The 22,971-nt window shown below is 34.3% G+C and overlaps 2 protein-coding genes across 2 annotated transcripts; both read right to left on the bottom strand.

Annotated features, from left to right (window-relative positions):
- Positions 1-953: 953 nt before the first annotated feature.
- LOC136811220 (dysbindin-like) lies at positions 954-9,338 on the bottom strand. Its single transcript, XM_067067832.1, has 10 exons — positions 9,204-9,338; positions 8,667-8,726; positions 8,446-8,481; positions 8,153-8,206; positions 7,774-7,834; positions 7,426-7,558; positions 6,646-6,778; positions 6,079-6,302; positions 3,767-3,864; positions 954-1,529 (listed from the first exon to the last, which is right to left on the bottom strand). The coding sequence occupies exons 1-10, from the start codon at positions 9,281-9,283 to the stop codon at positions 1,047-1,049; spliced, it is 1,362 nt and encodes a 453-aa protein (XP_066923933.1). The 5' UTR covers positions 9,284-9,338; the 3' UTR covers positions 954-1,046.
- A 2,375-nt stretch (positions 9,339-11,713) lies between these two features.
- On the bottom strand, positions 11,714-12,165 carry LOC136811283 (uncharacterized). Its single transcript, XM_067067899.1, has 2 exons — positions 12,148-12,165; positions 11,714-12,058 (listed from the first exon to the last, which is right to left on the bottom strand). The coding sequence occupies exons 1-2, from the start codon at positions 12,163-12,165 to the stop codon at positions 11,714-11,716; spliced, it is 363 nt and encodes a 120-aa protein (XP_066924000.1).
- Positions 12,166-22,971: the final 10,806 nt, after the last annotated feature.

Below are 22,971 nucleotides of genomic sequence, written 5' to 3'. Positions count from 1 at the left end.
CCTTAGAATTTGAATTATAAACATAATCTAACTCATAATAATCTCATAAATGGCACATATTAAAATACAAAACATGCTGATGTATGCCGCTAGCTTTACAGCGTAAGAAAGCATATTTAAGAACGTATTTAAAGCCTGAAAAACACATCACATAGACCTTTTCATAAATTACATCACGAACAACACTTGCCTCGTATTCAAACAATTTCAATGGTGATCATATCCCTTGAGAAATTAAATAATTTTTTTATGAATAGAAAGTAGTCCGTTGGGAGTTAATCACCTTGGCAATAATTTCAAAACGAGGCAAGTGATGTTGGTAACGTAATTTATGAAAAGGTCTATTGAGAACACCCGAGTCTCAACAAATTCACTTGTTCTTACAAAATAAAGCGTGTGCATCAGAAACATCGAACAGAACTATTCTAAATTTGAAGGCGTCAAACACGATGCAAAGTCCAATATAAAACTACCCCTATTTTACACAAGAAAAAAATTTCAAATTACTTGGCGAGACTAAACTAAATTTATGGATATGTAAGTAAGTATGAGGGGCAAACAGAAAAAATACCTCAAATTTGCCCAAGAATTTCCAACGAGTGAATTAACAATTTTGAGGCAAATTAAATTTTGAGGCAAATTAAATTTTAAGGAAATACCAAGTAAAATTTTAGACAGGTGATGATGGCTGTTTTTATAGGTAAAATTTCAATATCAAAAGAATTTTTCCATTTTTAATAATTTCAGCACGCATAAAAACAGAAGAGAAAAATCTACCCGTCATTTTTTCTGGTCAATCATCAAGTCCACTTATCATCGCTCTAATAGTGGCAATCATTTTTTTATCAATATTAAAAGCGTGAAAAAAGCATGTTCGAGATTTTTATTGGTAAAATATTATGCAGACTTTGATGGGTGGTTGAGAGTATAAAGGACAGTATTTAAAACTTTGGCAAGGCTAAGCTCAAAATAGGACAAATACATCGAGGTACCTGAGTCGAAAGTTATGTGTCGATTTATCTTACTATTTCATCATAACCACCACCTTAAGGATCTGCATCATAAAACTCATCATCACTGCCACCAGGTGCAATATCCTCAGCAACAACTGGTCCACCACCATCAGTATTACCAACTTCATCTTGATCCTCCACACTATTGTCTTTGTTTATCAATTCTGCAGTTTCTGAATTATCACTTTTCTCCTCTCTAGCGTCTTCTTTATTACTTTCAGTTTCTGGATGAATCTTTTGGTTACTTTGCTGTGGTTCTGGTGAACCTTCTGGTGAATCTTCTGGTGAATCTTCTGTATTTCCTTCATTGTTTTCTTCATTTTTGACGCCGTCACAGGTTGAACTAATATCCAGACCTTTTGCTAGCTCCCTGTTCAAAATATCTTCAGGAGACATCTCAGAATAGCTTTCAGCTGTTTCGGCTAGCGTCGTGGTGGTGTTGGTATTCACTTGAGGGGTTGTTTTCTCGTGTTTTGGTTTTTGTTTTGCACTCTGCTTCTTGAACGAACTTAATTCCTGAAAAATGAGCAAAAATTGAAAGCAAGATTTTTCGTTTTTTCTTGATCACTTATCTTAAAATATTCACCCTTCTAGACACAAATTGATTCCTGGGGAGGATCAAATGCTTGTTGAAAACTGCTCAATCAGAGAGTTTGTTTTCTTGTATTTTTTTGATCCTACTTATAAAAAAAAATAAACAAAGAGCTGATTCCAAACCCGTGTATTATGGTCGTCAAAACGCGACTAAAAAACGAAAAAACAAACAAACTTACAATTAGACAAATTGAGCGAAGAGAAAACCGGTAAGTCAACATAAAAAAAGTTGAGAAATTAATTGAGTGTGGATAGATGAAGACCGAAGTCTGGCATCAGGTGTGGCCATGAGTAAGCATGTTCTGCTACTTAAGTCACCCGTCATCTAACCAAAAGAGAAGAAAGTGTTGATCAAGCACAATCTAGAAGAGGAGAGATTAGGAAAGACGCAATATTGAAAAGTTTGAAAAGTTGGCCTAGAACCCGGTTCGGCGTGCCGTATCCGAGTCGCCGTACGAATAAAAGAGAAGAAGGAAATGACGAATTTGAACATAAAAAACATATTATATCAATACGAATGGACTTCTTTAACCAAAATTTACCAGTGTGAGTCGTTAATTCACACATCCTGCAATCAAGTGGAGTGCTACCAACCACTAAAATTTCTAGTAAGTTCAAACGAGACATTCACAATTTTCAAACTAAAAATTTTCTAAAATAAAACAACAAATCCCGATAGGAACCTAGATTTCGAAGATTCGAGAATCCAAATATATCCAGCCAAGGCTGAGCTGAAATCTGAAAAAAATCGAACTAATCAGAAATTCAAAAATGAAAACCAGCTTTATTTTACCTAAACACAGTTTTTGTTCAAATGCTTTACTTAATTTTCACTTTATTTTTTACTACATCGTAATAAACGTTTAAAATAATTCTTGATCTTTTTGTCTTTCAGTGAGTATGCCAAAGCGTTTAAACCAGAGCATGGGAAAATCGGGAGGTGCACGTAAGAAAATAAACCGTAAACAAAGCGTAACAAGTCTTCCTTGCCCTTGTACTCGACCATTACGACACCAAGTATAATCATATAGATACTGAACGGCATAATACAAACAGCGTAGATTAGCAATATTACGTTCAAGATTTTAACGGCTGCTTTGTTACGTTTGTGTTGTTGTACTTCGATGTCTGTTGACGACACACGTGACCGTTTTCCCAAAATTCTCTTGGACCAAATATTCAAAATGGTAGCCAGAGTGACGACGAGTCCTGTTATTAGGCCCGCAAGAAGCCAATGAATTTGTGACAAATAGGGCAACGTGTATGTGAGATACGCCTTAACAGCCGCCAAAACCGCAAACAAATTCCAGCAAATCAGAGCATAATAAACATTTCTTTGAGGGACAGTGTAAAATGGTCTTCGAATGGCAAGGTTCCGAAGATATGAGATCGTGATGAGTGTTCCAAAGCTTGTTAATTGAGCGTATATTGATACAGCTGTTCCGATATTAAGCGCCAAACAATCCGAAAATTTTAACATCTCAAGGGACGAATAATAAGGCATGATTAGAGCAACAATACCGTCCGTTAATGATAAATAAATATAGAGTTTCTGAGACAATGTTAATTCCTTGTTAGTTTTTGTCAAACCAATAACCAATCCAAAGTTGGCCAATGTTGAGAAAAGAGACACAAGAATGCTGGCTGAAAAATAGATAATTGTGTCTTCTGCATTTCGAGATTGTTTTGGGTTTGTGACATTTGGCGTATTGTTTGTATAGAGAATTTCATCGATGGTCAAGTGAACACATAGTATAAAATTATCCATTCTCGAAATTTTAATTTGAACTTTGAAATTTGATTTATTTATTTTCAAATATTATTTTCAATGGTTTATCAAGTATTTTTCACAATTCCTTATTTTCCTTTTTTTTTTTGATGAAAAGCAAAATCAATTACAGCTAGCTTCCAGGCTCTCTTATTAAAAAAAGTTCCCTTTGTTATTTCATTTGAAATTAAATTGTTTCATCATAAAATTATTTTTTCGAGAAGAGCCAAGTTTAAATTTTGGTATACCCAGCAAATCAAAAGTAATGAAAAAACAAACGAAAATCTTTGAGGTCCTAAAACTATAGGACGCCATAGGTAGACCCAAAAAAATGCTGGACGATTCAATGCAAATGACGACACCCTTTATTTTCGACAAGATAAAATCTTACCTCTGGTCCAAGGAATTCGCTAAGTGCTGAAAAATCAGATTCGCCAATCTCAAAGTCCATGGACACATTTTGTGAGTTTGCGGAACCAGCAATTGGCTCTGAAAATCAAAGAATATGCAAAGTTTGAACACGTGAAGGAGCTATGCTAACAATGAGGTCAAGCTATGGGAGAGGCTACTTCACTTATTGAGGGTAAAAAACAAGCGTTATCCTTGATTAAAAGAAGATCTTGATGGGTCGAGGAAGTGAAACCCAAGGAAAATAAATCCATTTAGCAGCTAGGCCTCCTCCATCAAGTATTCAAAACCCATAGTTAAGAGGGTTAAACCTTCCCCACACCATAGATTTTTAACATAATCTAAATATATGTAATCTATCATCTCTGCCCCCAGTTCTTTTACACAACACTCAGTCCCCCTAGCAAGTTAGCCCCCAGTATTTTTTGAAAAATGCAGCCCCCAATTATTACATTTTTTGAATAGTCGAAGGCTCAATAATTCTTTGACTATATATATATAGTCAAAGAAGTATTGAACCTTCAACTATTCAAAAAATGTAATAAACAAAAAGAAACAAAACAATACCAACAAGAGGACACAACAACACAACATGGTCAGGATGAATATTCATAAAATGGAAACCAGGTATGTGATATCAAATGATGACAAAAGATCTAAACTATTTGTACATAATTCTGATGGAGCAGAAAAACAGAAATGGGACAATGGTGTATTCTTCGGAAGTATCTCAAAAGCAAAAATGCACATCATGATCTAAATCGACCAAAAGGAAAGAAGCAACTCAATGTGAGAACAAGCAACATGCTGAATGGACCTACCTTGATCAAAATCAGATAAAAGTAGGTATTCTTCATTTTACTATTGGTATTGAGCAAACACAATAAGTTTTAGAACAATGCAAAAACGTCTGATTTATTTTCTTTTATCATTGTGTAACTTGGTCGTCTTTTTTTGAAAATTTTATGACAAAAAAAAATTTCCCTTAGAAAATACTTCAGCCACATTTTAAGGTACCTAGCACTCTATCTTTCTGACAAAAATCAGGAAAAACTAATGAAGCAATTTTGCACCAAGTCCAAAAAACCTTATTTTTAGGTAGTTTTTGGCCCAAATTTACCCCAAATTTTTTTTTCAAAATCGGGCTCCGTCACTTATAGGCATTGCTATTTTGTATCATTGTGCAAAAAATGAAAAAAAAATAAAATAAAAAGCCCGAGAAAAGCTGCTAACAGGAAAATGGTAAAACCAAAACTTGGTAAAACAGAATTTTCCCCAAAAAAGAAAATTTGTATTTTACGACGAAAAAAAATTTTCCGAGAAAAATTACTTCAGCCACATTTTAAGGTACCTTGCACTCTATCTTTCTGCCAAAAATCAGGAAAAACTAATGAAGCAATTTTGCACCAAGTCCAAAAAAAGACCTTATTTTTAGGTAGTTTTTGGCCCAAATTTGCGAAAATCCGTATTTGACGACGAAAAGAAATTTTCCGAGAAAAATTACTTCAGCCACATTTTAGGATGCCTTGCACTCTATCTTTCTGCCAAAAATCAGGAAAAACTAATGAGCCAATCCCTAGAAGAGCTGCTAACAGGAAAATGGTAAAAGGGAATTTCCCCAAAAAAGCGAAAATCCGTATTTGACGACGAAAAAAAATTTTCCAAGAAAAATTACTTCAGCCACATTTTAGGGTACCTTGTACTCTATCTTTCTGCCAAAAATCAGGAAAAACTAATGAAGCAATTTTGCACAAAGTCCAAAAAACCTTATTTTTAGGTAGCTTTTGGCCCAAATTTGCGAAAATCCGTATTTGACGACGAAAAAAAATTTTCTGAGAAAAATTACTTCAGCCACATTTTAGGGTACCTTGCACTCTATCTTTCTGCCAAAAATCAGGAAAAACTAATGAAGCAATTTTGCACAAAGTCCAAAAAACCTTATTTTTAGGTAGTTTTTGGCCCAAATTTGCCCCCCAAAATTTTTTTTCAAAAATCGGGCTCCGTTACTTTTCAGGCATTGCCATTTTGTATCATTGTGCAAAAAATTTAAAAAAACTAATGAGCCAATCCCGAGAAAAGCTTGTAACAGACGAACGGACAACGGTCAAATTAAAGGACCTCCCGGTAGGTCCAAAAAGTAAAATTAAACACAAATAAAAGTGACTCAATATGAATCAATTATTATATATTCAAAGAAAACACAAACTCTGTTCTTCTATATATATATGAGCTATATGAACTGATTTTTACCATTGATATTCACTCGATATGTCTTTAAAACTTATCCTAACTTACTTTCAACTTCACCATGCTGTATGTATTGATTCATTTGCTCCATGAATGCATCTTGGTATGCTTTTTGTCTCTCCATAGAGGACCTCTTTTCTAGTTCTACTTTCGCTTTCGTTTTCTTCGGACCGGCAATGATTCTGGAAGGTGACGTCACTTTGTCTGCTGCTTGTTTAGAGGCCTGTGAATTCTTGCCTTCCACTATACTCTTCTTAAGGGTGTATTCGGCACTGGAAAATAGGCATGATATAGTTTTTGAATAAATTTGTTTAAAAACGTTCAGTGCTTACCAGACTGGTCAGATCTTCATTAACTTTGAAGTTATGATGAAATAATATTATGATGTTAATGTGAAATCATTCTGTAGGGTATCCATCGAATTTTTTTTCCTTGAAAGCTCCGGCAAAGAATTTCCAAGAACAAGGAATTTGACCCGAATAAGTAATCGATGACAGTGGTTTATGTTGAAATTCAATGGGATGTGGTATAACAAATTATACCACATGGACCTCCACACAAGCCCACAAATAAAAAAAATAAAAATATTATGTCATTAAGGGACGTTGTACTAACTGTTTCGTCTCCACCAATTGACTGAGTTTGATTTTCAATTCATTCTTTTGTTTTTCTAATTCCAATCTGTCACACGCATCTTCGTAGTCTAGAAAAGCTCTTTCGATTTGTTTCACTTGTTTTGCAATAGAATCTAAAAGAACGAAGATGAGAAAAAATTGAATTATATATCTTTTATAGGAAAATCAGAGACTGAGATAGAGTAGCCATCTACAAAAAAGATTAATTCATATAGCTCTCGCTCTTATTTTGCAATAAATCAAACGTGATTTTTGAGTTTTCCTAAAGTGTAAAAGTTTTATCGAATCATAAAAGCCATCTGAATTTCTCGATTAATCCAGTTAACATTTTTCTAATTTCCACGATATTTCCAAGCTCTTCGACTAAAAAAACAAAAGACGAAATATTTTTAACCTGCTAATGGCAGTTTCATGCTTCGTCTTGTATCTGGTGATTATTTATTTCAAATGCATTGTATAGAGAGGTGATTCATGTTTTGTTAAAAACTTCCACCATTATGGAAACAAATGTTCGATTTGTGTAAGGGATCAGACATTTGTTTCCATAATGGCGGAAATTTAACTAAAACATGAAACTTAACTAAACATGAAAAGCTTCGTCATATACATGAAAAATAGCTGATTGAATACCATGTTTAAATTTTATTGTTCCACTTCTGTTGAGTGTGCTCTATATTTTTGTAACCCTGACAAATAAATTATTGGTTATCACAGAACCTTGATAGATAATGTCATAGGATTTCTTTGAGTGTACACATACCGATGCGACGTTGAGCAATTTCAACTTTAGACAAGACCTCAGGCAGAGCAACAAGGTTGTTTTGAAATTCTTCCAACAAGTCTTTAGATTTGTAATAGTCTCGTGAAAACGAGTTGATTGTAGCATCTACTTTCTGAAAAATAGAAAAAACTCATATGGTAATTGATTGGAGAGTTGTAAATTTTTTTCCGCTTATGGAGATCATAGCCGAACATTTCTGATTTACCTAAGATTTCTGAAATGTTAACCACTGTAATAAAAGCATCATAAACCAGCCCAATAAGTTTTCGAGCTAAATAACATTGTGATTGATTGAAATGAAAACACAACAGAATTTTAAGAACTCACATCACATTTTTCCACATTGATTATAGATTCTTCGTGCATTGTGGCCCAGTTATTCTGAAATCTACAGTAGAAAATAAATTACATTATTTTGAAAGAGATGATTTATTACTGTATGTATTTCTTGGAGAAACACCGACTCCTTACCAACTTAGAGCCTGTTGGTTACCAACACAACAATTTAGCCACAGTGATATTTTTAATTTTTTTCCTCAGACGAACTTCTTATTCAGTCTGCCCCTACCTATAAAAAAACGCTACCTATGCAAATCAGATAAACAGCACTATAACATTTCAAATGTTGGTATATTGAAATATTTTAGGACTTAATTTAACAGTGGAGTAAGTCCAAGATGTCCATTCTTGGGTTTCAAAGACTTACTTTTTGAACAAGTCATGGCCAGCACTCAAATTGACTGATAAAATATATTCATTCCTAAAAAGAGAATTTAAATGTCTTTTTTATCATTCACTGCCTCCTTTTTACATTTTTCTAAAAAATCTTCTAATGATATTATCAGCCTATAAATTAGCATTCAAATTGTTTACTTTTTGTCCAGTGAAACTCTCTTTGTAGATTCTCAAAGTTACTAATGTTCATATCAAATTCGCATAAAATCTAATAACTTTTTATTTAGTTGTAGACAACAACATTTTTATTCATTGTAAATATACCTCAGTTCACCCCCGTCTTCAACTTCCATTAATTTCCTGGCAATAAAAAAGTTACAAAAATTACAATAGAATTCTGAATTATTATTAAAGCTTATTTCACTATTCTGAAAGTGGTCAAATTTTAATTGTTGAGGGTGCCTTGCTTGCTTGGAGGAAAGAGCAAGAGCTTTGTGCAAAATATAAAGGCAAAAGGGTCATTGAGTAATATGTTTTTCGCAAACCTGGCTTTTTTATTTGCAATCTTGGCTTCTTTCTTTGCTTTCTCAGTAAAACTTCGTAGCCTGAGATAATAAAAATGGATTTCAATTAATTTAGATAATAATTGCAACTATACAGGTGATTACATTAAGTTGTAGAGGTAAGGGTAGAGCAAGGTGATTAATCCCTGCCTGTTATGAGAGGGGGCGTACGGGGGTAGCAGACACCGAAATACCGACGCATATTTCTTGGATTACCGTCAACATCGACAGCAAAATTTGGTAAAATCCTTATTTTTGTCACCAAAATACCGTCACTTTTTTCTTCAAACACCGAAACACTGAAACACTGACAGAAAAAAGGGTTTATACCGTCACACCATCAAACCCGTACGCCGCCCCCTTATGAAGTCTGTAAAAAAATTCATTATTTTGAATATTGAAATTTTCAGGGCATTCATTCATAATAAAAAGGGCACTGAGAAACAAAGCAAAACACACTTTGGGAAAAAGGAAAACTTCTAATTACTTTTAGGCGATAATAATAATTGTGAAGTTTACCCTGTCGAGAATTCTTGTTGAGTTTTCTGCATGGTTTCTTTCCATCCTCCAAGTGATAATTTCTTACTAAATTTATCCATTTTTGCTTGGTTTGTAATTTATTTCTCGTTTAATGATTTTTTCAATATAATTTCTAAAAGAAAAATACGGAAATAGAAATTGTCCCAAAATAATGTTCTGACAAGATAATGCAATTAAAGAACCATAAAAGTAGTGAAATGTAAACATTGCGCGAACCACGTGTCATTAAAGAGAACAATTAAAATCATGTGTCCAAAACAAACTTGTAAAACCATTGAACAATCAAAATTAGCCATAATTGGTTTAATTTTTTATATTGACATGTGACATTTGTTTTGATTTTGTATCCGCTGCATATAGTTTGTTTACAAATTTCGCAAGTACTGTTATGTCCCTTTAACGCTTATACAATATTTAAATTTAAAGGCAAGGTTTGACCAAAAAAAAAGTAATTAATGACTTAATGCAGATAATATTTTGTATAGTTCATATTTACACAAGCTCATAAATCTTCATAAAAAAATTATGATAAAAAATCTACTCAATTTTAGCAAAATTAGTTACATCTTCGCACCAACACCAACATTTTCAGCTTAAACAGTATTGACCGTATTATAGTAAAATGTAGTTGTAAGAATCAAAACGCTGTTTGATATCTGTGAAAGTGTTTACAGCACCAGTAATATAAAGATAACATTCCTGCAACAATCGAACCTAGCGGCTTTGAAAGAGTCACACTGCCCTAAATACCATCAGACAAATTCAAAATAGTAGGATCATTATACAGACTGTGAAATTCCAGTGGCTTGTTTTAGATCTGCAGTTTGGACAGGTGCTGCTTCAACAATATCAATGACTTTGTATGACTTTTTTTTGCTGAGTTTACGGCATTGTCTTATGAGGACTAAATCTCCTTCTCTACATTTTTCCTCAGCATCATGAGCAAAATAAATCTTTTTATGGTTCCAATACTAAATAAAAGGAATTGAACATTCAAGTAATTTTGAATCAATATCCATTATTGGGAAATAAATATAATCATACATTCCTAGCAAAAATAGTACAAAGTATTTAGATGGAATAGCAAAGAGCAGGCCTACCTCATAAGAAATGGTACAATGATTGTTAAATCAGACAGCGATCAAAGCAATTTTATTCTCAAACAGAAAATTGACACTACACAATAACATAGCCCAGATTATTAACACTTTGCTGTAATTGCTAAAGCCTGAGGCAGAAAGTCTCTATTTACACTTTGCTGAGACACAAATCCATCTTAGAGGTCATCAAGGCTCATTAGAACAATCTTACCTTTAATATCACAGGGTGCAGTTGAAGACTGTTGACACAAACTTTTACAGTCCTTTGCATCTTTGTACCAACAACTTGACCCAGAAATTGTGACATGTTTTTATTTATCTTTTTACTGTAAAAATAAAAATAATGATGATAACACTATGCAATATCAAACCAATAAATTTAAAAACCCAAAAATTACATACATTGTGTCTGGAAAAAGCAGAATACCTTAAGCGGATTGATTTTTGCGTAGATTGATTTTCGCTTGGACTTTTTTTTGCGAGTTAAGAATTGAAAATTTGTTGGGAAATCTGCCTAGCTTTTTCATCAAACTTTTTTTCATTTCCCCAAGGCATTGGTCAAAATTTACGAAAAATTAATCCACGCGAAATTTAATTCACTTAAGGTAATATTCATAGATCAAACAAAAAAGAAAATCCATCAAATTAATTCAAATTCAAATTATTCAAAATATTTATATATTACAGAGTTTAAAATCATTGCAATACTGTATGATGGGAATTCTTTCAACCAAAATATCTAAACAATATTTTGTTTTTTGAAAGTCATGCAATTTGGGCACAAAACTTACCTTAACTTTTTTACAGATTCTGTAATGCTAGGGGGAGGGGGTGCTCCAAAAGTTTTCAAAACTGGGGGCAAACAGAAAAATTGACATCCAGGGGGGGGGGGTTCAAAAAGGTGCAACAAAATTTTCCCTGCGGGGGAAAGACCTTTTCAACAAAAAACATATGGTAGATGTTTCTCTTTCTTGGATAATTAGTCATCTGTTTATCTTTCTTTTAAAGAAGTACACTTTAGTGTGTAATGCAAATTTCAAAGGTGTATAAGAGTAATTGGCCCCAAGAAAAAGGGGCCAAGGAAAAGGGGCAGAGAGTATAAAAATAGACACTTCTGGGGAGAGAAAATGCAAAAGGGGGGGGGGGTAAAAGGGATTTTACATCTTTAGATGGGGGTTGAGAACTGGGCCTAGTCTAAAATTTCTGCGGTGGAACCAACCCAGGAGGAAACTAAACTGATGTTGATATCAACAGTTTCCATCAACAAGAATTTAGTCTATTTTAGGACTACGGGAACAAAGTTTTTGTTTTTAGAAGTGATTTTTTTTCATTCATATAAAATATTATTTACACATTCAAAATAAATTCTCTTTGTTCATCTTATGATATTCAGTTCTTCTTCTTGCGGAATTTTTGTGGAATTTCAAAATTATTGAGATCAACTTTGTTCTGTTCTTTTAAAGGGACATTATCGTGAAGTTTTGTATGTTCAGTAATTTTGACTTTGTATGTGTTATCTTGTGTGTTCAACTTCCCTTGAACAACTCCTTGAAGCAAGAAATCACTTGTTTCATTAGCACATTGAATCTGTTGTAAAATATCCTCTGATGCGGTTAAATGTTTATTAGCCAGGAAGCTGTCTCTTATTTTCTCTCTACTTTTTGTTAATGCGACTGCATCGCCTGAAAACACTATCTGCCTTGTGCGTAAAAGAGTACGATAAGCACCTAAAACCTGAAAAAAAAACATTGAAATACATAAGAAGTTATACATCTGCTGGAGTAGTGTTTTCCTAAAAGATGATAGATGAATGATGATCTTACCTTTGATCTAAGAGACATATGTAATTTCAGTAATTATTATTTTTAATAATTATTATTTTTAGTTTAATTTTTTCAACTGAAAAAAAAAAATGGAAATAGGTCAGGCTCATAATAATTGAACGCTTATTTCTATGAAAACCAAGTTTTAGTTAATTTTGAGCATCTTTGAAAGAAAAAGGGATGTAAAAAAACAACCCAGAGTCTATATTTGAAATATTCTGTTTTCTAAGTTTCTGAATGTAAAAATAATTAGTCCGTATTTACAAAAAAGAAAAAAACTCACACCGCAGTTATCATTTTTCTGCATTTGATTTAAAGATTTAAAAATACAAGAAAAATAATATGTTTAAAACTTGAATTACACATAGTACATAATATTTTTATTGATTTACTTCGTTGATTTAAGAAAATTCCAACATTCAAAGTCAGCTAAAATTCTTTTGAATTGCTAGCAATCTGTGTCTGGTAGCTAAAAATCTTGTACTTATTTCCATATACTTCAAAAAAAATAATAATCTATTTGAATTGGTCTTCTTCGATTTGTTGAGCTCTACTTTTTCGTTCTTTGCTGAATTGACGTCCATACGCAAAAGCAGCAATGGATGAAAACAAAATGAGGCCTACGTTAATGCCAACTCTTCTCCTGTTCATTGCTTTTTCCATTATGCCCAATCTATAAAACAAATTACAAAACGTAACAGGATAATTAAGTGCTATTTCATTAGAAACAGGGATCGAATTAGCGTATCGTATTTCGCAATTTGCGATGCATTTTTGGATTACTTACACTAAAAATTGAAAATTGATCGATCTGAGAGATATCATGAAAAAAGTCTCTAGTTTAAGAAAGAAGGCACATTAGAATATAGATCCCATTATTTAGAATAACTTTTAAATTGTAAAATCTTGGTCCAAGTCTATGCCAAAAAGCATCTTGAAAAAAAAAACTTCAATGGTTTCGTTGTTCAACTAACACTTGAAAACAAAAGTTTGTCCTTACGAGACTTCTGATCCTATTTCTTTAGCAGGCAATGTGTTTGTAATGCGCAACCAGAATCGGTCAGCAGATGTTGTCATATGTTGTGGTGTTCTTTCTATTTGAAATGGATAAGATAAGAAAAAGAAAATTATTGAAGAAAAAAAAACATATTTCAAAAATAAAATATATAAGAAATTAGATATACTAATGATACAGTAAGTTACTTTAGTAGCATTTTAGAAATGCTCTCAATTGAGAAAAAATAAGAAAAGTTTATACATGAACAACAAGTAACAATATTTCAAAAAATAGATCTTTTTCTTACCAGTCATTTTATGATTGATGAATTTTTCTAGTTTATTGAAGTTGTATCTATATGTTTTAAAAAACTAAAAAAAATGACATTCAAAATCAAGTAGGCGTATGAAGTATTATAGCACTGCACTGGCTGGAACTGAAGTAATGACTTTAAAAATGCAAAATGCCTTTTAGGACATCAAAAAAAGGTTTAAAATCCAATTTTACATTATATAAGACAGATTAAATAATGTTCTTGGTGGTAAGGTAGCCTCAATTAAAAACTCAATTAAAAAGATTCAGTTTCTGCTACCGTTATCCGGTAGCACATTTTTGTGAACTTCACTAAATAGCCTTCCTTGGAGTGTTATAGACACTTTGTTGCGGATAGGACAAAAAGTTTTTAATTCATAGCCAGTACATGTAATGTCAAGAAAAGGAATATATACTGCTGCAAAAAGCATATGTAGTTCCCTATAAGTAAGTCTGCGACCGCAGTCGGAGGCGACCCGAAGGCTACTCTTTTGATAGCTATCTACCTGAAGGTAGGGGAGGGCGCCACTCTTTCTCCCTGGATTTCTCCACTTTCCCTTGATCCTTCTCTTAGTTGCTGAGCATCAAGCAGAGAGGCATCAATTTTGGGAATCTTTGGTATGACCCGGCTGGGGGTTGAACCCACAACCTTGCGAACCTTAGCCGGATGCTCTACCACAGTACTACGGTCGCTGTTCCCTATAGTTTATTGGCTTGATACAGTTAGAACATTAAAGATGTCTCAAAAAATGAGAAATTAAAAAAGAATTTTCTGCCCTTGCGGACAGGACAAATTTTTGGACCATATTAGTTTTTACCAGTTTAAAAATTCAGAATAGATTATTTGAAGGCAATAAAAATGTCTTTAACAGAAGAAGGCATTCAATATGTCACAACAAAGAAAAGGGGGTTCTCTAGTTCCTAGATGTTGATTTGTAAGCATAAATGGTGCTTTTATTGCGGACGGGACATTGTATGACTTTTCTGCAATTCACCCATTTAAGCTGTAAAAGAGCAAAGGGGCGCCAAAATTAATAACCAAAGGCATCTTTTTGCACCCTTTGTTTTTCGGAGGGGGGCACCCCTGTGAAAAACTTCCACTCGAGGGGGGGTGGCATTTGCCACCAGTTTTCTTGGATACTAGCTAGCTAGATACTATCACTATCACTGTAGGACAATTCAATCTATTCTCAAGAAATCTAGTTCATTCTAAAAATAACACAAGACAAAACCAGACGTTACTAATCGATAAAATCGATTATTGATTAAAATCCAATAGCTAATTGATAATTAATCGATTGATTAAATACCGATCAAAAACGATAATCGATACCATCAACTGCTCCAACTTGGGACTATCTGACGCAACATGGGACAGCCATTCCACCAAAATCATTGGATTTGAGTTTAATGGATCGCGTATTAAAAAATACACAATCTCTCTTTCGCACCGAGTAGGCTTTTAAATTGAAATATGAAAAAATCCGTAGTGGAACACGCGCAAGTGTCTGGAACAAAGAAGACCAAATTAGTGGCAAAACGATGGAGGGTTTGACGTCACTCTCGCGCGACAAGTTACACACTCGCTATTTGTTAATCCCATTGGGCGGTGGGCGGTGGGCGGTGGGCGGTAGGCGTAAGGCGGTTAGGCGGCGGTCATTCTCTAATTCTCCATTCGGCGTCAGGTCATTTTGAATGAAAACAAAAGTTAAAAAGGGCGCGCTATCAGTGAAAGTTATCGTGACATGTTATGACAGATTATGTGAAGTATGAAGTATGATTGATAAACTTGGTGGAGTTATCAAAACAAATTTGTTGTCAAAGAGATTTAATAGTAAGTAAAAATACAGGCCAGATATCAACAAGTCCCATGTTGCAACCACTCGTCCCAAGTTGGAGCAGTTGACGGTAGCTAATCGCCTAAAAAATTGTGAGTACATCGATTATATCGACCAGATATAAGATATCGATTATATCAATTAGAAGTTTCATCGATATTATCGATTAAAAATCGATATCGATTAAAAATCGATAGGGCCAAGGTATCAATTTGTCAATTATCTGATTATGTCGATATTAATCATTTATTATCCGACACGGGTAAATAGCGACATTTGATTGGCTTCTTTACTGCCCAATATTTTCGAATATATAGCTTCCATGGAGGCTATATATTTCAAAAATTGACTTCACACAACGAGTTCAATGATGACAATTGAGCATCTTCTTTTTGACACGTTACGTCACAAAATAAAAATAAAAATAAAACTTTTGAATAAAAAACTACCAAGAAGCCAGATTCACGAGCTTTATAGATCATAGATTGGAATTATGTTTGAAAACTAGAAGTATTTTAGCGATGAACAGATAATAAACCATTTATTTGGACGCAGTCTCATCCAATATGAAAAATATTGGCAATATTTTTACATATTGGTTTCCACTTTGTCCAATAACTGCTTAATATTATATCAATTATTAACTTTGTAAGGGGTCTTTGACAAAAAACTTTCAAAATTTTTATCGGCATTGGGCCGATAAGCTTCAGACCCCCTCCCCCCCTTGCTCTTATCGGCCAAAATTTTTCAAATCCAACTTTTACATCTTCAAAAACACAATTTCCTCCAATCTTGTCCGCCATCACCTTCCCACCCTAATCGGTATTATCGATTTAAAATCTATGGTGATAATTTAATTGAGTGCTGAAAAATTGTGAGTATCGCTTAGCTATCGATTATCGTTTTTAATTGATATTTAATCAATCGATTAATTATCAATTAGCTATCCATTTTAATCGATAATTGATTTTATCAATTAGTAAACGACAGGACCCTGCCGGCGCGGCGCACACCGGACTTAACCAGACGATCTCAATCAAACGCAATCGACTGATTGAAATTCGATTGTCGAACGCAATCGAACGTCAAAATTCTGGGTAATATTTGATTGGTTCGATTGTTGGTCGACTGGTTCGATCGTCGATTCCGTTCGATTGAGAATGTCTGGCTTTATTCTTGCAGCTTTCCAACATCCAAGCTCTCAAACATCACAAGCCGAATGAAATTACTTTTGATTTCCCGTAGAAATTATGCGATGAACAATCCGGGGGTCAATGAATCGACGATCGAACGCAATTGAACGCAATCGAACATCAATCGAACACAATCGAATATCAATCGAATCTGAAAATTGCGGTAATATTCGAATGAGATTCGATTGCGTTCGACAATCAAATTTCAATCGGTCGATTGCGTTCGATTTGGTTTGATCGTAATTCCGTTCAATTGAGGTGTAAAATGAAATTTTCTACCACCGGACAATTTCTACACAGGATGTCCGGTGTCGGAGAAGGATATTTTTTTCCCACCGGACATGACTCCGGTGCGTCCAGTGTTTCTTAATTTTTGTTTCATAATGTCCGGCGTCCAAAATTCCGGCTGTATGCACAACACCAGACTAACACCTGACTTATTGTGTCCGGTGTAACGAAAGGATACTTCTTAACACCGGAAAAATACACCGGATTAATATACACCGGACAGTCCGGTGCGTCGGCAGGGTCCTGCCTTTTCACACTACTTCAGCCTTTCAAAACACAATCAATCTTCTTACCTACCGCCATCCCATCCATCAATAAATGAGTGGAAATGATGATGATATATCTTTCTTTTTTCAGGTCTATGTACATTTAAAAATCTCCTAAACGAAAAATAACCCTAAGGGCTTTCGAGCTCGAAAGGACATGAAATGAAAATACTATGTACAGTAAAAGGAAGTTTACAATGTGTCATAATGAATAAACAACAATAAACATTACAACAACAACAAGTATTGTACATACAGTGAGTTAAAGCTACAAGTATCTAAATACATTTTGCACTGTCATCATTTTCATTCCAATAACTCAGCAAAATCAGAAAGGAAGCTTTTATATTCAAAAAATTTGCAGACAGAAACTGAAACTATTGGCAGTCGGCTTCAATCTGATCGTAATATATTATATTTAGGGCTATGTATCATCTTTATGGATGTAGGTCAGTCCTTATAAAACGAATTACAAATATTAGATTGTATTCAAGTTGGGCCCAACTGTGTGAAAATTGCGTGTTGTGCATGTATGATCCGATATTTCGTCGGCCCCAGACGTCAATGACGTCAAACGAAGTCTATTGATGATGTTCTTGTAGAAATTGACACTTAGTAGAGGGAATTTTGTAAAATCGCTCGACTGTTTTGTTAGAAGCACTTGTTATACATTTTTGGAAAGCTAAGGGGTAGGGGAATCGAAATTACTATGTTTCCAATTTTTTTTCGGACACTTTGGTGTGATTTTCGGACAAATAAGACGGTCTCAGGCAAAAATCATAGGGTTAAAAATTAATGAAAATTTTAGCTCGAGAAAACGGAGACCTGTTGTATATTTTTGGAAAGCTCTCAAAAAATTAGAATTAGAGATATATTGCAAGTATAGGTGATTTCAGTACCTAACTCGAGATATTGAGCTTTAAAAAGCGCATAAACTGGGTGAAATAAATAGCTGTTTCTGGCTGAAAACACGGTTTTCAAGGGTTAATATCTCGAGTTAGGTACAGAAATCACCTATACTTGCAATATATCTCTAATTCTAATTTTTTGAGAGCTTTCCAAAAATATACAACAGGTCTCTGTTTTCTCGAGCTAAAATTTTCATTAATTTTTAACCCTATGATTTTTGCCTGAGACCGTCATATTTGTCCGAAAATCACACCAAAGTGTCCGAAAAAAAATTGGAAACATAGTAATTTCGATTCCCCTACCCCTTAGCTTTCCAAAAATGTATAACAAGTGCTTCTAACAAAACAGTCAAGCGATTCCAAAAAATCGAACAAAATTCCCCCTACTAACTGCTCTATCTGCTGCTAGCCAATAGCGAGTTTATGTATTTGCACTTTTGAGGACGGTAGAGTGACTGAAGCGGTTTGGATTAACCCGCAATACACCTATTTCCTATTAGCAGATTCATGCAAAAGTCACGAAAAAACGTCGAGTAAACAAACTTTTGATTGGCGGAGGCATGCAAAGATTACCTCATACTCTGGACATTTTGAAAAATATGCTTGTATATGCAATATTTCAGCCAATCAGAGACTTTCTCGACGTTTTTCGTGACTTTTTTACATGAATCCGCTATGTGCTAATAGGAAATACGTGTATTCCGTCCCGCAAAATCGAGGACGGTAAAAGTGCTGATTTACCGTCGTCCTCAGATGGTCAGGATCTACTCAAATTAGAACCTTACCGTCTCCGTCGCTGAAAAACACACATACATAAACTCGCTAATAACTAACAAAGTCGGGAACAAAGTGTAAACCCAGGTTTAATAGAGGGGCTCCATCTAAAAAATCATGCATTATATTATTATTACTAGTCATAGCTTTCGCTAAATGCCCCCACATAAAGAACATGTCATGCACTTATAAAGCTTTAATGCTTTAAAGATTAAAACATTAAAAAATAATCAGGAATAATTGATTGATTTTATTATTGATTGATTGGTTGGTTGATTGATTGATTGATTGATTGAGGCATTTGCTTGAATAAAAATTATATTCCATTAACAAAATACTTGAAGAATTCGCAGCTTGATAATTTAATAAAATTTAAGGAAAAGCTGGAAAAGATTCTCAAAAATATATTTCAAAAATTATGGTATCATTAGCTTACAGGTTTTCACAGGGTTGGTGTAATTTAAGATGCACGATCTAACGATTTATGATCCACGATGCGCGATCCATGCATAAAGTATGCTGATTATTCCTAATAATTATTATAAAACAAAATTATATAACATAGTTCTAAAACAATGCATAATCTTTTTTCGCTTTTGTTTACCACGGTAAATTTATGCAACAAAAAATAAATGAGTAAGTAATGGAACTACGAATAATTACGACCGTTAAATTCTGAAAAAAACTAACTTACATAATCATAATGTTGATAATGGAAGCTACCTTGTGAACATAATCTTACAATAGACAGATAGTGTAAGTAATCAATGCACAAGAAATATTTTTGATCTCTCTTAATCGAATATAGGAACTTCTTTCTTAAAGCAAATAAAAGAATATATTGGCAAACAAATGTTTTGCGGACCGTAATGTACGAAGCAAAAAACTGGTGCTCTATTAAGAGAAAGAATTTTCTTTCGGTAAACAATTCCCCTATTGATTCAAGTTATGAAAAAGAGAGAGATAAGAGTACAGAACACAGGAAAAAGTCACCAGATCACCCGGGTGGGAAAACTTAAATTCCGACGTCGTAATTTTCAAAAATCAATTTTTGCTTGTGATTTTATAAACTGATAAGGTGTCATTTTTCTGACAGTGTGATTTCCGATATCACACTGCGGAATTTTTCAAATAGTTATTTTTATTTTTTTAAATTCGGCGTGTGAAATCCAATTTAACACTTTTAAACTTCACTGAAAAGGCTTTATCGAAATCACACGTGTGATTTCTAATTTCCGCAGGCAAATAAAATTTTTCAGTATGTTGTACTCTATAAATTTTCGGTGTGTGAAATCCAATTTAACACTTTGTCAAACGCTGGCAACTATAGTCCAAGAAGTATAAAACTTACAATACAAAACTCTAAAAACGCAGAAGGACAAGATAGAAACAAGAAATCGCAGTCATTAGTTCCCACGGGTGGGAAAGTCAAATTAACACGGTGGGAAGGTACAATTCCCACCCTTGTACTACGCATGCGTAAAGAAAACCACAAGTGAAAATTGGGCCAAAACTGTTCAGATTGCATTCAAATCATAACATTATAAGGGTGTATTCGATCAGTGTGTAACACAACGCTAAAGGTGAGGCGTCCCGCAAGGGCGTCCTCATTCGTTCGCAATGGACTTGCGTCGCAAGGGCTCAGTGGATCGGTGAGACGAGTTTGAGGTCATTAAATTGGCTCTCTAGTGCAGCTCCACTGTTGTGACAAAAGTGCCGGGATTCTCAAAGTAGCGCAAATACATAACAGAACGAATGGGAGCTATTGAGCCAATGCTCGCGAATGATCGAATACATTTAACAATTTATCAAATACAAATCAAAGCCATTATCCAAAAACTTGGTGAGGAATCAAAATTTCGGCGTGTGGTTTTCGATAAGATAAGCGAGTGTAAAATGCTAAATCCGACGTGGGATTTTCAATTTAACACGCGAGGAGAGAGGGCCTGAAGTACGAAATTCGACGTGGGAATTTCGATTTAACACGCGACGAACACGTGTATTGTTCGATTCAGCACACAATGTTTAAAGCGTGTGAACCTGCGTTAACCACGTCGGAAATTCAATTATACACGTGTGATTTTGAGGGGTGTGATTTTGCGTTTCCCACCGGTGTAAAAACGAACCGATTCCCACGCGTGGGATAGCAGTGTGAAATGTATACTTTCACACCGTGTGATTTTCACTTTCACACCGGTGTGATTTGATGACTTTTTCCTGTGGAAAGTGAATGCACGTGGTTTTCACTTTCTTTTAATCTGTGACTGATTTAAAGGGACCCCTCGCTTAAAAATGATAACAAGACACTCACTTCATAATCATATGAAAAGCAACTTCCCAAAGTATTAGCACGCAAAACTCTTTTTTCGCTCCATAATTACAAATTATAAATTTTGATGTTCACTCAACTTTCAGAAATTTCAAATGACTTCTGAAGGCCTTCGAATTTTCTCGCGCTCTTGTCGCACCAAGTTGTCGACACAAATGCACCGGAAAATTACAGTACGAGTGTAGAGGCCAGCTCTAGTTCGAACAGTCTAGAATCCGCGCTCTTCTCCTAAGAAAAACCCTTTGCTTGGTGTCGAGTTGCGGGTTTATGGAGAATCGGTATCGGCTTCAGAACTCCCAATGAGCCCTGGTTGTGTTGGTTTCAGTCAGACGGAGACGCCATACTGTTTTCAGAGGGATTTTTCGATATCTCTACAGGAACTAGCAGTAAGTTTTATGTTCTTTGAATATGCTGTTAGGGGTTTTTGGACCAATATAGTTTGATTTCCTAAAGATCACAAACAAGCGAGGGGTCCCTTTAAATATAATTTGTATAATCTTACATAAATGATGTTTTCAAAAATAATTGAGTTTCAGCGAATGAAAGTTTGTAAATTGTCTAAATATTTAATCATAATTTGCATGATTACGCATGAATTAACATATTTTATGCACGGATCGCGCATCGTGAATCGCAAATCGTTAGATCGTGCATCTTAAATTACACCAACCCGTTTTCACATCTCCTGTTTGTTTTTTTCTCATAGTTTCTTTCTTACAACAATATATATCGTGGTTATTATTCACTAAATAGACCTTTTCTGATAATGCCTCAGACATCTTAGATTGTAGGCAAAATATACAGTGGTGAATAAATCAACAAGGTAACCAATCAGAAATAGCTTGTTTTTTTCATTGGCTGCTATATTTCAACAATTCTCTATTGCAACTTTGCCTAATAAACTATAGTCAAGAGGATACTACGTATGAAATTTATCAAAAAGTTCTGCGCCATCTTAAATAGGATGAAATAGAAACCAATCCTAGTTAAGGCCCGGCCTCCACTTGGGTACGCTGTGGTTGCACTTCTCAAACAAAATCTTCTATTTTATTGGTCAAAAGAAAAATAAAGGAATGCCATTGTGGTCCATTCAGACGTACAGTCGAGAAAAGTTGAAATGCGCCTAAATTTTTTTTCAAGTGCACAGTACTTTTTCATGATGCAATCTTTTCTCCAAGTAGCGCAGACAATGAAGAGACGTGCCTTCAGGAAGCTAGACTTTTTGAGTTTATAGCTATATATACTTTCACTTTATGGTGTTTCTGTATGACTGTCTGTGTACCTAGTCTAACCAGCGTTAAATGCCTTTGGGAAGGTCCATCCTAACTTGTGGAAAGCCAAAATTGGAGCTATTTCACCAAACTGGAGCGAAAGTTATTTAGGCTATCACAACTGCATGAAAAAGTTGAATGTGCGCATGTAAAGTTAAACGAATGTAAACAAACTTTTTGCAGGTTTTGGAAAAAGATTTACCACACTGAAAAACAGTAAAAAAAAACTTTAAGTGAGACAAATCTATTTTGAAGACCAAAAGAAAAAGTTTGTTTACATTGATTGACATTCAACATTCATTCACTTTTGGATTCAACTTTACGCATACATTCAACCTTTTTGTACTTTGCCGGTATCTTGTTTTACTAAGTTAAGAAGGACTCGAGTTACGACAATATGATGGTATTTAAAGATTGAGAAGCTCTATAAACAATAACGGTTATTAATAAAATAAAAGACAAAAAGATAAATTAGAGTTTGAACAAAAATATCAAATGTACATTTGAAAACTTGAGCAAATTTCTTTAAAGATTCCGGAAAAAGAATTGAAATCATTGCTGAAGTGAACTTCTGACTAAATTACAATATTTAGTATTCAGTTTCAAAGACAAGAAACAAAATTTGACATACAAAACACTTTTTCCAGT

The sequence above is a fragment of the Clytia hemisphaerica genome, unplaced genomic scaffold, assembly GCF_902728285.1.
Source record: "Clytia hemisphaerica strain Z4C2 unplaced genomic scaffold, Clytia hemisphaerica genome assembly, whole genome shotgun sequence".
In the NCBI taxonomy this organism is placed as follows: domain Eukaryota; kingdom Metazoa; phylum Cnidaria; class Hydrozoa; order Leptothecata; family Clytiidae; genus Clytia; species Clytia hemisphaerica.
This window is presented reverse-complemented; position numbering and strand designations above follow the sequence as displayed.

What these genes read in the sequence shown, in the direction of transcription:
- LOC136811220 (XM_067067832.1), bottom strand. Translation starts at nt 9,283, where the DNA reads ATGGATAAATTTAGTAAGAAATTATCACTTGGAGGATGGAAAGAAACC. An exon ending in CAACAAGAATTCTCGACAGG is followed by an intron (nt 8,727 to 9,203) that starts GTAAACTTCACA and finishes TTATTATCTCAG; the next exon opens with GCTACGAAGTTTTACTGAGA. An exon ending in GGCCATGACTTGTTCAAAAA is followed by an intron (nt 7,835 to 8,152) that starts GTAAGTCTTTGA and finishes TTTCTACTGTAG; the next exon opens with ATTTCAGAATAACTGGGCCA.